Genomic DNA, 17,767 nt, shown 5'->3' on the forward strand with positions numbered 1-17,767 from the left:
CTCCCAGCCCAGGTCTGCTTCCTAGGAATGTGTCATGAACCACTGGGGGGCTGCGGACCACAGGTTGGGAAGCACTGGCGTAATTAATAAAAGGAAAATAATTCTCTGTCTTTTGCTCGTAATAAGGTTTTAGCTGATGTCTTTAACAAACTGAAAAAATAGAACTCTTATTCAGGAGAGATTGCGTTCTTTTTGGGGCCTTCTGAACTAAATTGAAAGGAGTTGCATTTCACTGTCATTAGTCTCAAACTTCCTGAAACGTTCATATTGTCAGCCTTTTGTTTGACTCCTTCCCTCCCTTCGCTGTGGACTTTTGAGACTGCACTTGGTGGGTCTTTTCTTATCTCTCTCTGATCACCCCTGTGGCACATTTTTAGGAGGCACGTTGTGATACCTTTCACTTTTTGTGAATAACCCTTAAGTGTATTTTTGGGATTGCATTTCTGCTTAACAACTGCCACCTCCCCGTGCCCAGTCTCACTGTTGATGATTCTCTGTGCTTGCTCATAAACCCAGGCATTATCTTTCTCTCCCTGAATGCCCTTCCGTTGCCGTTCATTCTACATCCGGGGCAACCGTGGCTAACCTATGCTACACATAAGCGGAAGAGGCTTCTTTTTTTGTGATGAATGTAGATGGAAACAAATCTAAGTTTAATGCTTAGCAGTAAGAAAAAATAACCAAAGTGTGTTGTGTTTCCTTTACTTCTAGGTGCTCACACCCCAAAAGTTGGAGTTATTGAAAGCTCAGATACAGCAGGAGCTGGAGGCACCAATGAGAGAACGTTTTAACAAGCTAGATGAAGTGAGTGTGGCTAAATATTTCAACCAGTATGTTTGATTTGTGTTACTATTCAATTTGATATCTATTTCAAAATCACTTAAAATGTAATTGCACACACAGGTTTAATTGAACTGTTAGATATGTCTTCACTTCACCACTGTATTCACCCCCCCCCCCCCCAACCCCACCTCACCCCAGCTGGCTCATCACCTGGAGACACATGCCTTGTTGGGCATCTAACTAGCACTGACTATGTCAAAAATAGAGCCCATGTTAGAGGGCCCTAAGCTTGGCATTTCGAAGCTTGGTTCATTACATGGCCAAAGGCACATGGGTGGGGGGTCACATCAATATGGTAAAGTAAGTAAAGTCTTTGGGGCTTGTGCTCAATCTCTATTTACTAAGTGTGCTTGCACCATTCCTTTAAATCCAGTCAGAAACTATAATTGCAAAAACCATCATTTAGCTTGTATAGATTATTTCCATGGCTTGTCCAGGGAATGAGATGGGGTAGGGAGTGGATGGGGCAAGGTAGGCTGAGAAGAAGTGGTTTGAAAAGATGGGGCACAGCACACACACAATCATTAGGAACTAGAACATCCAGAAGGCCATATGTAGAGCAGTCATGTGCCACAGGAAATTCCAACAACTCAATTCTTTAGGTAGCATTCATTGGCTTGTCATAAAATTCAGATTGATATTTAGAGGCCTTGGATAAAAACATAATGCCCCATTCTGTTTTGGCCCAGACTATTGATCCAATTTTGTATTGTGGTATGTGCAGAAACCATGTTTAAGGTGTGCAGATATAAAATAGGCATATTGTTCCTCTTTTAGATGTAAAGCGTTGGGGATGGAGCAGAGGGTTGAGAGTCGTTTCAAGCCAATGTAGTAGATCAGTCTTCCACCTTCCTTGAGGCAAAACTCCAAACTTATTTTTTCAAAAACCCTTGTCATCCCCATGTTTAGGTCGAACATAGGAAGCGCGCAAGCGATGTCTTGAAGACCTGTTTCATTGAATAAAGGACTTTGCTCCTACCTGCTGCTTACCATTGGTTTAGTCCAGTGTCTCTCTTCTGTGCTTCCTCCTAAGTGGTTTTTCATAGAGGAGCACCGCTCAACTACAATTTCCTTCCATTTGCATTCCTCATCTGTTGTTGGGGTGAATTTTCTTTTTTTTTGTGTGTGTAATTGTTGCAGCGCAGCACACCGCACTTTATCTTTAAGTATGGTGGCCTTGCCTTTCTTTTGTTCTGCAAAGCTTGTTTACGTCCAGGCTGCGACAGTGCACACTTTTATTTTGTTGTTTATTTTCACTCCCACCTAAGCCTGATTTTTTGAAGCTACTTTAAGCATGAACTCAACTTGTAGTCTACTCCGAGACTCAAATCCACTTCCTGAGAGCTAAAGCCAGCAGCTCTGGCCTTACCTCCACATCCTTTCCTCTCGGTTTCTCCTTAACTAATCCCCTCTGACCCACCATTTCCCCTAATTGCGGACCACTGATTGTAAAAATAAAGCAAGACAGAGTGTTCGCAAAGAGGGCAGATAGGTTTTAGTCACAATCACACACGTTAGCGGCACTTTACAGTGTTTACCAGTGAAGTGCTACTTTCGTTTTCTTGTCTTTCTTTGAACATCATAGTTTTCCACGGCTGGGGAAGTGCATAATTCCTGGAGACACTGCAATACCTGGTTGATGCGTACAGTGGAAAACGTTTAACTTTGGTCCACTCGCAATAAATCCAACCGATAGCATGGATTTATCTGCCTCACCACGGTGTAAGGGGGCCCCCTTGTGAATATGATGAACACCACCCATCTCCTTCTCACCACACTCATCTCACACCACCCACCTCTCTACAGTGTTCACTTCTCCTGCTCTGCCGCTGGCATCTCTCTCTCTCTCTCTCTCTCTCTCTCTCTCTCTCTCTCTCTCTCTCTCTCTCTCATTGGTTTTATTCACAACCACACACATTAGCGTCACTTTACAGAGTTAACAAGTGAATCTCTACTTTCGTTTTCTCCTCTCACTTTGAACAAGATTGGAGCTTATTTACAAGCCCCTTGCGCCGCTGGTACATCACTTTTTTCCACAAATTAAAAGTGACATACTGGCAGCGCAAGGGGCTTGTAAATAACCACCATTCCTGGAGACACTGCAATACATTGTTGATGCGTAGAGTGTAAAACGATTAACATGATCCTTATCAGCAGTTTTCCTTTTTTTAGTTTATAAAATGTGTACTGCAGCTCTGTATACAGGAATTTTGGTATTTTTAACCCCTTCGCTGCCAGGCCTTTTCCCCCTCAGGTGCCAGGCCTTTTTTTGGCTATTTGAGGCAGTTCGCGCTTAGGCCTTCATGACTTTTTGTCCACATAAGATACCCACGCCAAATTTGCGTCCTTTTTTTTTTTCTTCTCAAAATCCTAGGGATTCTAGAGGTACCCAGAGTTTGTGGGTTACCCTAAAGGAAACCAAGAAATTAGCCAAAATACAGCGAAAATTTCGTTTTTTAAAAAAAAAAAAAAAAAAAGGGAGAAAGGGCTGCCGAAGAAGGCTTGTGTTTTTTTTCCTGAAATTGGCATCAACAAAGGGACAGGAACAGTCAGACTTGAATCAGAAAACCCAATTTTTCAACACCATTTTGGCATTTTACTGGAATATAGCCCATTAATATTATTATTATTTTTTTTGTGTGCTTTTAGCCTCCTAGTTAGTGACAGAGATGGGTGTGAAACCGATCTGGATCCCCGAAAGCTAAACATTTCTGAAAAGTAGACAAAATTCTGAATTCAGCAAGGGGTAATTTGTGTAGATCCTACAAGGGTTTCCTACAGAAAATAACAGCTGGAATGAATACAATATTTGAAATTTGAGGTGAAAAGAACAGCCATTTTCCTCCACATTTTAATCTGTAACGTTTTACTGTGAAGTCAGATTTTGAAAGCTATATACCGTTATGTCTGCTGGACTCTTCTGGTTGCAGTGATATATAAGGCTTGTAGGTTCATCAAGAACCCTAGGTACCCAGAGCCAATAAATGAGCTGCACCTTGCAGTGGGTTTTCATTCTATACCTGGTATACAGCAATTCATTTGCAGAAATATAAAGAGTGAAAAATAGGTATCAAGAAAACCTTTGTATTTCCAAAATGGGCACAAGATAAGGTATTCATAAGCAGTGGTTACTTGCACATCTCTGAATTCTGGGGTCCCCATACTAGCATTTGAATTACAGGGCATTTCTCAAATAGATGTCATTTTTACACACTGTCTTACATTTGTAAGGAAAAAATGTAGAGAAAGACAAGGGCTAATAACACCTGTTTTGCTACCTTGTGGCTCCCCCAAGTCTCCTGATTTAAAATGGTACCTCACTTGCGTGGGTAGGCCTAATACTCGCGACAGGAAACTCAACATGGACACATCACATTTTTATATTGAAATCTGACGTGTTTTTTGCAAAGTGCCTAGCTGTAGATTTTGGGCTCTAGCTCAGCCCACACATAGGGAAACCTACCAAACCTGTGCATTTTTTAAAACTAGACACCTAGGGGAATCCAAGATGGGGTGACTTGTGGGACAGTCACCGGGTTCTGTTACCCAGAATCCTATGCAAACGGCCAAAATAACACTTTTTACTCACATTTCGGTGACCGAAAGTTCTGGAATCTGAGAGGACCCACACATTTCCTTCCACCCAGCGTTCCCCCCAAGTCTCCTGATACAAATGGTACCTCACTTGTGTGGGTAGGCCTAGTGCCCGCAACAGGAAATGCCCCAAAACACAACGTGGACACATCACATTTTCCCAAAGAAAACAGAGCTGCCTTTTTGCAAAGTGCCAAGCTGTGGATTTTGGCCTCTACCTCAGCCGGCACCTAGGGAAACCTAGCTGACCCAGAATTTTCGAAAACTAGACACCTAGGGAATCCAAGATGGGGTGACTTGTGGGGCTATCACCGGGTTCTGTTACCCAGAATCCTTTGTAAACCTCACAATTTGGCCAAAAAAACACTTTTTACTCACATTTCGGTGACAGAGAGTTCTGGAATCTGAGAGGAGCCACAAATTTCCTTCCACCCAGCGTTGACCCCAGTCTCCCGATAAAAATGGTACCTCGCTTGTGTGGGTAGGCATAGTGCCCGTGACCGGTAGTGCACCAAAACGCAAAGTGGACACATCAAAATCATCAAATTCAAAACAACCTGTTTTTTGGGGGGAGGAGAGGGTTTGGCACCTGCGTTTTTCGTCCTGAGCTCAGCAGGCATCTAGGGAAACCTACCAAACCCAGATATTTCTGAAAACTAGACATCGAGGGAGTCCAGGGAGGTGTGACTTGTGTGGATCCCCCAATGTTTTCTTCCCCAGAATCCTCAGCAAACCTCAAATTTAACAAAAAAAATCAAATTTTTCCCACATTTCTGTCTGGGATCACAGCACTGGGACAAATTTCCTACCATCCAACGTTCCCCTCGGTCTCCTGGTAAAAATGATACCTCACTTGTGTAGGTAGGCCAAGTGCCTGTGACAGGGAAGAGCCAAATACATGTTGAAATAGAGGGGGAACCAAATCGGGTCCAAAAGGGCAGTTTGGAAACAAAACATTTGCAGGCTGACGAGTGCAGCCGAATTTTTATTGGTATAGATGAGACAATGTTGAGTGGTAGGAATTTTGTGGATTCCTGCAGATTCAAGAAGGTTCCATCACAAAAATGTGTGAAAAATGTGTGATTTCCAGCAAAGTTGGAGGTTTGCAGGGCATTGTGGGTAAGAAAATGGTGCGAGGTGCATGTGAAGCACATTCACCCTGGAATCAACCAGATGTTTAGTTTTCAGATGTGTCTAGGTCTTGTGGATTTTTCTACATGGCAGCGTCCCAAAGTCAAAAAAGTGCAGCCTTCACCATTCCAAGTGGGACAATTTTGAGAGTTACCAAGCTCTCATGGCCCAAATGTAAAACCAAAACCCAAAATAATCAAATGTCCTCTTGCTTGCCATGGGATAAGATGTTTTAGTGTGCGGGGGAGAGCTGAAAGACTGTTACCCCCTTCAGTTGGGGTGAGGGCATAACCAGGCCCATAATGGTTGGTATTTACCACCCCACAATTATTATTATTATTTTTTTTAAATTCCCTGGCATCTAGTAGACTTTGTGCCCCACCGGGGTGTGGATCAGGGGTAATTGCCCAATCTGCCCACTGGTGGACAGAACAACTTTGGCCCCATTTATTTGGGGTCGGGGTATGGCCATACCCCCACCTTCTTATTTTGAAAAAAAAATCTTCCCTGGTGGGCTTTCTGCCCACTTTGGGGGCAGATGGGCCTTCTAAAAATAGGCCGATCTGCCCCCAAGGGTGGCAGATATGGTCAACAGTAACGTGCCCCCATGGGGAGCTACCCTTGCCCAATGGGCTGTCCCCCCCCCCAAACAAAACACACATACACACACCAATCCCTGGTGTCTAGTGGTTTCTGCCCCCTCTGGGGGCAGATTGGCCTAACAAAAATAGGCTGATCTGCCCCCGGGGAGGGAGGGGGCAGAAATGGCCTAAATACAATTTGCCCCCCAGGGGAGCGAGCCTTGTCTAAGGGGTTGCTCCCCATACATAAAAACATAAAGTAAATAGAAAAAAAGTATATATATTCCTCGTGTCTAGAGGTTTCTCTTCGGCTTAATTATAGTAGGCCGATCTGCCTCCAGAGGGGGCAGAAAAGGCCTAAAAATATTCCCCCCCCACAATGGGGAGGGGCCCTTGCCCAAGGAGCCACTCCCCTTATGTGTAAGCATTTTTTTTAAAAACGTGGTGTCTACTGATTTCTGCCCCCAGGGAGGGCAGAAGTGGCTTAAAAATGATTTGCCCCCCGGGGAGCGGCCCTTGCCTAAGGGGACGCTCCCCTTATTGAAATACACACAAAAATAATCCCTGGTGTCTAGTGGGCATTTTTGCTGCCCGATCGCATCGCGATCGGGCAGCAGAAATGCTTCTGATTGACATGAAAGGAAAGGAAAGGTCTTTTCTTTCATGTCTCTCCCGGCCCACCTCCCAGTCGAAAGAGAAATACTTTTCTATTTCTCTTCTGGGATGATCCGAGGTGACCTCTGGTGAGGTCAGCGTGTGATTTGTGCTCTGACGCCATCAGACGTTACTGGGAGGGGTGGGGAGGTGTCGGTGTGGAATGGGGAAGCAAATCCCCTTCTATTCCCGACAGGGGTGTGTGGGAGGGAGGCCCACGGGGGAGCGCTTGTGCTCCCTCTTAGCTGGGTGCAGGACGAGCTGGTCTCGTCCCAAGCACACAGGAACCGTGTGCCAGGATGAGACCAGCTCGCCCCAGGCACCCAGGGGGTTAAATCATACTGAGTACATTTTGTAAGGATATAAGCAATGGATATTGAAACTGGTCCCTTCTGGGCCCCATAGTCATGTCCTTAACTTTTTAGGCAAAACGCTAATTGATTTCTGAATAATAAATGTTAAAGCTTTATATAAGCATGTTGTTCCTGCTTATATTTCACAGTTTTACTTAATCTTGCATTCCCTGTAAGTGTTTGCGTGTTCCAGGATGTTGTTACTTTTTTTTTTTTTTCCAGCCAGCATATTACTCGTCTCCTCTCCCTCATAACCTATTTCCAATCTCGTTCTTCAGTGCCGCAAGGTCATACGAATGGCAGTAGAGCTATGCAAATATCATCACTCCGCTACATACAAAAGTAAAAAACATTGTTGTAGGAAGCTGCCCTGGGTTGTGGTGGGTACCCAATGTAGTTACACCTTACAACAGGTCCAGGTATCCCCTCTTAGTGAAGTACAGGCAGTATCTAGAAGCCACGCTTTCTAAAGGTAGCTGTGGATGAGCAACCAAGGCTTATCTAGGAGACATGCAAAGCTCATGCATTACCACTGTAGTCACAGAGCACTTACACACATAAAAGAAAACACTCAGTTGTACTAAAATAAAGGTACTTTATTTTTGGAACAAATCACCACAAAATACTAGAGGGACAACCCACCAATAGGAGGTAAGTAATACACTAAATATATACACCAGTAATCAGAAACAGGCATTGAATAGGTTAGAAAACAGTGCAAATAGCAATAACCAATAGTGACCCTAGCGGGAGCACAAACCATATACTAAGAAAATGGAATGAGAATATGGCATCCACACCTAAGTAAGTAAAATGTGTAGAGGGGAGTTGGGGATATCAGAAAACTACAAAGGTAAGTAACACAGTTGCTCCCCCCCCCGCCCACACCCCCCCATCGACCAGGAAACAGGAGGAAATCACTGGATTTTCCCCAAACCACCAAAAAGGAGGAAAAGAAGAAAAATAAGAGACCCAGAGAAGACTGGATCCCTGAAGAAAGAAGATCTGTGGAGAAAGGGGACCAAGCCCAAGAGTCACAGTGGAGTCAAGGGGGAGTAGGAGCTACTACTCACCCAACTGTAGTTGCAGAAGTTGGTCGACGGTGATGAAGAACAGGTCAGCATTGCAGCCCTGGCGCTGGAGAAGAGTTCCTGATGGATGCAGATGATTTCCCACACTGGAAGGAAGATTGCAGACGGGTGTCGGTGCAGGAATTCCACCAACAAGGTTTGGGAAAGGCAAACTCGTCGACGGTGATGAAGAACAGGTCAGCATTGCAGCCCTGGCGCTGGAGAAGAGTTCCTGATGGATGCAGATGATTTCCCACACTGGAAGGAAGATTGCAGACGGGTGTTGGTGCAGGAATTCCACCAACAAGGTTTGGGGAAGGCAAACTCGGGGTTAGTGGAAAAGTGATGCTGCCGGGGACAAGCAAGGCCCAGGAGGGGGAGTCGGAGGGGACCCTCGGCGTCGGAGAGAATTCACAGGAGCAGAGGCAGCACCCACAGGAGTCCAACAGTACGTGGGGCACAGGAGTCGCAGAAGAAGCCCACGCAGCACTACAAAAGAGGATCCCATGCCGCTGGAGAACCACACTGGAGCCTGTGCTTTGCAGGATGCAGCTACACGTCGTCTGAAGTTCCCTTGAAGGAGATCCAAACAAGCCATGGCAGCTTCAAGAGACGTGGTGCACTGGGATACTGTCCTGCGTGGGAAGGCTTATCTCCACCAAAGTTGAACAGCTGGCAGAGAGGACTACTCCGGACCATCACTGTGATGCAGGATCCACGCAGCTCAAGATGAGTGGCGATCCACGCAGCAGCCTGTTTTTTACACACAACAAAATGTAAATGCCTGTAAATGAACTGTATGCATTCACCAGTTAGGAAAGCAAAAATGAAGCATATTTAAATATAATTCAGAAGCGTGCTGGAAACAGAGATTTTAAAAGAATCAAAACAAATAGAGACCCTTTACTTGGTGATACACAGATGGTAAATATTCACAGAAATCCTATCTTCCCACATTATCATTTGATTGCGTGGTCTTTTATAAGTGAAACTGTATGTCTGTGCAAAGCTAGCAGCCATTTCATTAGAAAATGTGCTATCTGTAAATAACAATGCGCTACAGCACAATGTTTTAGTTACATTAAAAAAAATCAACCTTTCTCATGTCCATCGAAGGTAGGAGAAATGCAAAAGTTTGTTCTTCTAATCAGTGGGTTGTAATTGTAAAAAGCTTTGGAATCACTGCCTCAAACCATTAGTCCAGCACCGTGGCTGCTAGCCCAGAAGACCGCCGTAGATGCAAGCTTGACTTGTTCACCATTCATACACCCTCCTGAACCTAAGTGAGACGTATATTTGATGTTATATTCCATTTTGAGGCACAAAGGGCCAATATATTACTTTACAGTTTTTGCAGTAAGGTATCACCCAGGAGTTTATTTCCACAACCTCTTCAGTGTTTCATGAATGCCGGGGCAGACTGGATTTACTAATTATTAATGAGTGCCATGGAATCCATGTCACTTGGTGGTCTGGGCTGACATTGCCTTTGAAGCTTTTTAAGGACATCCTGTGCACTCAGTAAGCTGCAGTTAAATTGGAAATTGCATTTTCTTGTGTCACCAATAAAGCTCTCAATCAAAACCTATGGTTCCTAAGAGTTTGGAAGCAGATGTCTGCCTAACCAATCCACAATAGCATATTCCAGTTTCACACATTAAGGTGTCAGTTTCTGAAATATATTGGTAAATACAACAGAGAATATACCCTTCAAAGTTGCAAGGCCTGTCTGTATTTCCTTGTGATTTTGTTCATCTGTGTTTCTGTATGACCGGTGTCCAGCAGTATATGACAAGTTTGTGTGGTAAATTGCGATTACTTTTGTTGATTCATGGGGTAAGAGCAGAGGTGGCTGTAGAGTTTGGCAGAAGGGTAATTTGTTTATGCGGAGGTATCTTCTTGACAATTTTGCTTTTGGATGTCTGTTTATTTATTGTTTCGTTTAGCTCTGACCATGTAGATTTGTATCCACTTCAGCATACTTGCTGGTGACTATAATCACAAAGTCTCAATGGATTGAAGGCTGAAGAAAGTTAGCATGTTCCAAACAATCCACCTGGTAATTTTATGAGGTGTCAGCTATGGGATGGGTCCTGTTGAGTTATGGGCTCAATCCTTGGATGACAGATGCAGATAGTCCCTTTCAGGTGTTGGTGTGCCTTTCTGAAAGGAGAAGTTTTAGGTCCTTCCTGCGTACTTTATAGCTAGTTTGGTTGGTAAATTTGATAGATTTGCATCCAACCCATCCTGCCTTCCCTGCAAGGTTGATGATAGCATGCAGCCTTAGAATCTAAATTGATGACGCTACAGTGCTGGTGGTGCTCAGACAGGTAGAAGAAAAGAGGCTCTGGTGACCTTAGAAAAAGCTATCGGATGAAGCTTACAGATTCATGTAGTAATGTTTTCGTAACTTTATCAAGACATTTCTATAGTTTATATAGCCTTTGTTCTTGATGTGCTAGGTAATTCTTCAGCGTATACATTGTGATATGTTATATCAGTCAACCACTGCTTCAATGTAGGACTTTTGTCCATTCCACAGTGCATTGCTACCCACTTCTTGGCCACGAGAAGTGCAATAGGTAGATACTACAGTACAGTCACTAATATGCTATTCACCAATCTCAGCTGAGAGGATCCCAAGTGTATGTTGTCATTTCAGGTATTGTAATAATTATTTTGTGCCACAAATCTCGGATCTGGGAGCAGTCCCGCACCAAATGCAGAAAGTCACGTATTTCTTCAGGACCCATTTTGTATCCTGTCTCAGTCCTTGTCTCTGGAGGCTGGTTGGTGTGTAGTAAAGTTGCTGCAGATATTTGACGTGTATTATACACAGTCCATAATTGGAAGTCATTGCCTCTGTTTGCATACAGCACAAAATCTGGGCTTCTATTTTGTTAGTTATTCAGGCAGGTTCTAAATGTATGCCTAGACAACCAAGTTGATAGTAAGGTTAGTGCTTTAAACACTAAAGGCTTGATGGGATAGAAGATGAAGGCAATCTTAGTAGCCTCTGTTAATCTATAATTTGTAAAGATTAATAGCGGGGATCGTACAACATCTTCATTTCTTTCATTCCAATTAATAAATTTGCCGCTTGACAATTTGCTTAATCTTGTTATTTTATTCTGCTTAAGCATTATCTAGTGCTATTGCAATGTGTAGGCCAAGAAGAGGTGGAATGTACCAATACGGAGTGACTGTGCACTTAGGTAATATAATTTAAAATTGGGTGCAGCGAATCCCTCCTGTACATACGGTAGTGTGGTTGTTTCCCAGTCTACTCTAGGCTGTTTTGCTGGCCATACTAGGTGGTCTTATGGTTTTGAAAAACAAGTGATTCAGTATCGTACCTGTTAATTGTCTTTACCAAGGTTTCTTGGTCTGCACCGTAGGAGTAGTCAAAATTTATGGATCTATAAATGACACCACTGGAGGAAATCTCTGATTAATGGTATGTTATTTAGTCAGAGCACTTAATAATGTACTATTAATTAAGTCACCCACTCGAATGACACATACTCTTTTCAGATGTTGAGCTTTTTTCTGTCTCAAAATCTCCTCATCCCTTACCTACAGTCTGTGTATCACATGAGTCTATAAAAGTGGGGGTCCAAGAATCCCAGGGTGTTTTTTTTTTTTTCTCCTGGTTCCACTATTCATTTGTTTCTCTGTGATGGTCTTTCTCTCAACCATGCTGTTTCTTTAAGTCTGTTGATCTCCATCTCTGTTTATCTGCCATCTTTCTTTTTCCAATTCTTTCCCTTCACCTCAGTCCCCCTTGTCCTCTTGTTTACTCTGCATCCATCTTCCTCTTAATGAATCTCTCTTATTTGGTCTTCCAATCCTTCTCACCTTATATAATTTCCTCATGTAAATGTTGCTGTTTGTGTAGTAAGGAATGCAGCAAGAAGAATTATTGGTGAGCTACAGTACCTGGAGTTGCTTTACTGAAGCAGAAAGCAGCTACATTTGCACTATGTAGTGCAATATTCAACAAAACCTGAATGTCTTCCAGCTCTTAAATTCACTATATTTGTTATAGCTTAATTCATGAACAGTACAAACCAATTGTATTTGTTGCAAACATTTGGTGTAAAATACGCTTGCTCCATTGTCATTATGTAAGAAGGAAGTAAGGTGCAAATTAAATATGCTTCATATTTCTTCACCTTTGTAACAAACTAAGCAGCATGATCCTTACTGTATGTTATTTCTAACTTGGGTGTATGCCTCAGGAAAAGCTGGCCATGTAACACCACAGCTGAGTTTGGATCTGCTTTACCTAGCAGGGAAGGTATGATGCATCAAAAACAACTTCACTTAACATTTTAAATAAGAACAAATCATGCTTGTTTACCTATTTGTCTAATAATTCACATTTTTGAGAACTCATGCTATCTTTTTTTCACTTTTTAGGAAGTTGAGAAATATAGGTCCGAATACAACAAGCTTAGATACGAGCATACGTTCCTAAAATCTGAATTTGAGCACCAGAAAGAAGAGCAGCAACGTATATTAGAAGAAAAACGGATTAAGCAAGAAGCTGAGGTAGGTGCTATTAATTATTTTTATTCTGCCATTTCTTTGTATAGGTCCATTTGGTCATTAGGAGTTCCCTACAGCACATGTTATCTAACCATGCTGAGTGCTTTTTACTTAAAGCAGCTTTGGTTTGCACTGAATAATGCTTTAAACAACTGAGTCTAGCATGCACCTTTACTCAGAGTATCCTCTGTGTCTCAAAGCATGCTTCTGCATGCCATGACCAGTGTAGGAAACAAAGCAGAAAGTAGGGGGTCTGCTAGTCATTCAGCCAGGAGAGCAACATACCTATGTGTGTTTGCTGCCCCGCTAGCATGCATGTTGAATACTGAATGTAAGACGCAACTGATATAGACCTCCACACGTGGTCAGCACATGTGCATTTGGTTGGGAAAAAGCAACACAATACCACTCTAAAATGTAATTGCAGTGGTTCTTTACTTCTGTTGTAGCAGCCAATGGTTTAGAATCTAAGTAGGCTGACTATGAGTGGTCATCGTTTAAACCCTCACCCTCATTCCCAGGTCAATGACTAATATACAAAGCCCCCTCCTTCACTAATTGTTGAGTAGTTTACTTCCTGGTATATGGCACCTGAGATTTATTGGAATACGTGAATCACTGACATTCAGTCATTCATCCAGTAGGTGAATGAATCCACAAAGGGGACACTGAACTTAAGCACCTGATTGAGGGTGCCGGAGAAGGCACCATATGCCACTTTACACAGCCTTTCCATGAGCATGTTCACATCCTTAGCATTCGTGTAGCACTGAAACTAAATGATGTTGTCAAAATTCTCACAAGCCTGTTGAATTGTCTGAAAAAGGTTTATTAACAAGTGAAACATGAATAGCCTGTAAATCACAGGTCCAGCCAACTAGTGGTTTCCCCTGAAGTGAAGCATGCTGCTTATACAGAGGCATAGTTGCAACACAACAGGGAGCATGCAGGTGTCTAGAGACTGAAATCATGACAGAGGAATAAGCCAGCCTTCAATTGTACCAAGAATGTAAACATTGAAAACTATTCATATTGGCTTTTGTTAGGATGAGCTGGAAAAACTGGCTGATGCCTGTTATGGTTACTCTAATAAGATCATTAGTTCACATTACCTCTGCGCTTAAGTCAAAATAAGGGAGTTAATTGAGGGACAAACACACCTGCTATGCTTTTTTACTGACTGAAAGACCCACTTCAGTGCCTCGTCAGGGGTTGTAAGCGCTTTATAAATACATTTACAATTCAGTCCCCTGAGTGTGGAGACTCCCTGAGCCCCCTTTCCAAGCACTGAGACCTTTTCTGATATATAGGGCAGTTTGTATTTAAGCCTTCAAAATACTTTTACTACAGACTATATCAATGTAAACGTGTGACAGTTTTTCCTCCCACATGTTTGCGATTATAAACGTACCCAGCGTTTGTAGATTTCCCTGGAAGAAACTGAGAAAGTAGCCAAAATGTAGGAAAGTATGGTGTACCTTTTTTTGTTTTGTTCTTGTTGCCAAAATGCAGTAAAACATAGGGCCTCATTACGAGTCTGGCTGTTCGTGGTGGCTGTCATGACTGCTGCCGGTTTGGTGGTCCAAACACCAAATTAGGTTGTTTAGCGGTCGGACCACCAAACAACCACCGTTGGCACTGAGAACAATGTTCCCAATGGCCTAACGGTGGTGCAGGATGGAATCCGCTAGAGCGACACTGAACTTGGTGCTGCCCTGCTGATTGCAACCTGGTTCTCCGCTGTCAAAGCCAAATTTGTCTGGAAGAGAAATAACAGTCAGTACAGAGTCCTGGTGATAAAACAGAGCAAAGTTTATTTGCTTTAGCCCAAGGTGGAGACACATACACAGTGGCACACTGTGGGGTACTTCAAGATTATCAAGTTGAGAGGAACCTTTTACAGGTTTCAACACTCATTGGTTTGCATTGCAAGCACTATTTCATTATCTACGAGCAGCTACAAGACCTATAATTGACAGAAACATAGTTGCATTTTAAAGAAAAATCTCAATTTCAAGGCCCCTGTGTGGGGCAAATTGCATTTCATATGTAACAACCTAGCCTCACTAAAGGTCACATTCCGGTTACATGGTGTAAAAAGCTATAGTTTTCGAACACATGTCACTTTTATCTTCGCTAAAAGCACTATTTTACAGGGGAACATTCTGTGAGGAATTCCATTTGTGAAATAACCAATTATTTATCTCAGCTTCAAAGGTATCATGATTTGATTTGTGATTGCACAGAGCTGAGAGAAGGCTGTCCCTGCACTGCACCTGCCTTTATAATTAGGAAACGGGAGACGAAAAACCTCACGTTTTATCTCAAGTGGTCATAGAAAAAGAAATGTAAGGTTGTTGCAGTAAGCACCCTTAGAACAAGATTCTAAATGCCTTTGCTGAATACTTGGACAATAGTTCAAGTTTTTATGTTTAATTTTATTTTGCTTTTACACCGCCAGCTTTTTCATGACAGTTTCACTGTACGAGCAGTGGAGGGGTCCCCCTGTCCAGCACCCTCGTAATGCGCACTGTCTGCTGTGCAGACAGTGTCCGTTACGAGGGTACTGGTTCCCCTGCGGGCAGAAGTCTCCAGTAAGGCTGCAACCTCCCCATTAGAAGTTTGGCGGGACACTGAACCTGCAATCAGCCCCATAGTGTTTTCTTTTTTTGAGGGGATGGGGGTGGGGAATGGCATCAAGAAAAGTATTGCTGTACTAAGATCAACCTAACCTATTCTAAGTTTTTAGGGACAGACAAAGGTGTAGTTAATGATGGAAAAAAGTGTTAAACCAGTCAATGAACACGCAAATCTATACACATGTGAAAAGTAGACAAAATTCAGTTAGGGGTTATTTTAGTACATTGCATGTGGTTTTATGAAAGAAACTAATTGTGTCTATCAGAAACTAATGTGACCAGGTTGCAATGTTTTTGCAGGTAATTTTCTTTTCTTGATGGCTGATCTACATACATAATGCATCATAACCTCTGTAAGACTATTCAAGTTATAGGTATATATGGTATTTGTTAGTTGTCCTAAAACATGTGAAGCACAGAGCCATCAGCTGAGCTGAAAGCCCAGTAGATTATCGGGGGGAAAAGTGAGAAAAAGAATGGTGTGTAGCATTGTCTCTTCATGGCATCTGGTCCTACTACTGTGCATTAGATAGTCATTCTGCACCCCATGGGAGGTAGAATAGAAGGACTTACCCCCTTTCTACAAGCCCATATACCAGAGCTACACACAAAGGAATCCAAATGTCTTCTCACTTGCCATCTGGATGGCTGTGCAAGGGCCTGGTGTGGTAGAAAGACTGTTTAAGCCCTCAGGATGAGGGGTTTGGCCCGACAGGACAGATCAGGTCCCACCCCATGTATTTTAACAATGGAGTAAAAAAAATATGGGTCAGATTACAGATTGGACAAACTGTCCCGCTTTGCACCCTGGCACACTCTTAATTAGGACAGTGCACCCGATTACAGATAAATGCTGTCCTCAGCACAAGAACAAACTCCCCAATCTGCCACTCATAGTGGCACTCAAACTGGTGCCCTCTAGAGTTTACAGCCCTATGCCACGGCATTCCAGTCCATGCCATTTTTTTTCAAGAACAAAAACAGTTGTGGGATGTAGTGGGCTTTCTATCCCTTGGGATGGAAAAATTAGGGGTATATCTTCAAAAAAGAGAACATGATGGTGGGGTTTGGGGGAAACATGAAGTATGGGGCAGTAGTAAACTACAACAAGCAGTGGGAGTAGCAGGGGTTAAACAGTGGAGCAGTGGGGGGTGGGGGGGAGTAAAATAACCTACAAAAAAATCAGACTTGTTGGTGATGGATAAAGAAAGCAAGAGACAACAGGGGGACATGGGCACAAAACATTGCACAAGATGTGGGGATGTGAGCGGAGAGCAGCAAACTGGACTGAGAACAAGAAAACTCATTTACTCCCAGGAATTACTGAATGCAAAAAAAAACGTGGTTCCGTGATGTGGAGTTGTGGAAGGAAACAAGTAATTCAATACAAAAGAATGGTAAAGAAGCTAAGCTGCAGGGAAGGGACAAATTCTAGAAGAAGGAACACCACTAAATAACATGGAGGCAAATTAAACTGATATGCTAGCTAACTAATGGTAAGTAATGGGGTGACCAAAAGCCTGCTATAAGTATTGGTATTGACAAAAGGTCTTCAACAACAAATATCTTAAAGCTGTCTGGATGAAAGAATTAAACTTATAAAGCGTAATTGGAATACCAACTTCACACTTAAAATTAATAGTGATTGGAATTTATTCTAAATATGCATTTTTTGTAGCAAAATGTATAGGATTGTAAGTCTTCTTTTACTGTACCAATGCCTGGACTTGTTGCCCAAGTGCCGGACAAAACCTTTACTGATACATTGAGACCATTTAGAATAGTCACATAATGGTTATATGTTTTTGTATTATACATTTAAAATGCAGGCATATAAGCAATAAGCTGAAAGACACCACTTAATGTTATTGTAACCCACAGGAATCATTTTACTCTCAATAGTTGCTAACCTAATCCTCAATCACAAAAATGTACATACTGTGTTAGATTCGTATAAGAGCAAAGAGTGCAAACAAGCTCATCAAGTGGTCTGAGGGTGCAATAATTTGGAATCAAAATGTATTCATCCTCACAAGATTTAATACATAGAAAAGACATTTGTGTTAGATTTGTTTGCTTAAACATTTTTCTTCACTATGTACATATAGTTACATTGTGAATGAATTTGCATACATTTCCATATCCAGGAATGTCTCAATCTGATTTAGTTCATGAAATACCTATTAACTTGACATAAAATCTGATGTTCGAAAACAAATTTTAGCCTAATTTGGAGTACTAGATTCACCCCACTTGAACTAATGGTATTTAGGTTAGTTTATTAAAATTTGTAGAGCTCTCCAAAACCTATGGAATACCTCGTTGTTTTCCTTGTAATGTAGCTACATGTT

At 42.4% G+C, this 17,767-nt stretch overlaps 1 protein-coding gene across 4 annotated transcripts in view; it reads left to right on the forward strand.

The window, feature by feature from the left end:
- CEP83 (centrosomal protein 83) overlaps positions 1-17,767 on the forward strand; it is a 188,837-nt gene that overhangs the window by 8,800 nt on the left and 162,270 nt on the right. For all 4 annotated transcript variants that reach the window (XM_069229113.1, XM_069229114.1, XM_069229116.1 and 1 more), the window contains 2 exons: positions 712-804; positions 12,649-12,780. In XM_069229113.1, coding sequence (XP_069085214.1) covers positions 712-804; positions 12,649-12,780 — 225 coding nt within the window. The remainder of the gene's footprint in view (positions 1-711; positions 805-12,648; positions 12,781-17,767) is intronic.

The sequence above is a fragment of the Pleurodeles waltl genome, chromosome 4_1 (genome assembly GCF_031143425.1).
Source record: "Pleurodeles waltl isolate 20211129_DDA chromosome 4_1, aPleWal1.hap1.20221129, whole genome shotgun sequence".
Classification (NCBI taxonomy): Eukaryota; Metazoa; Chordata; class Amphibia; order Caudata; family Salamandridae; genus Pleurodeles; species Pleurodeles waltl.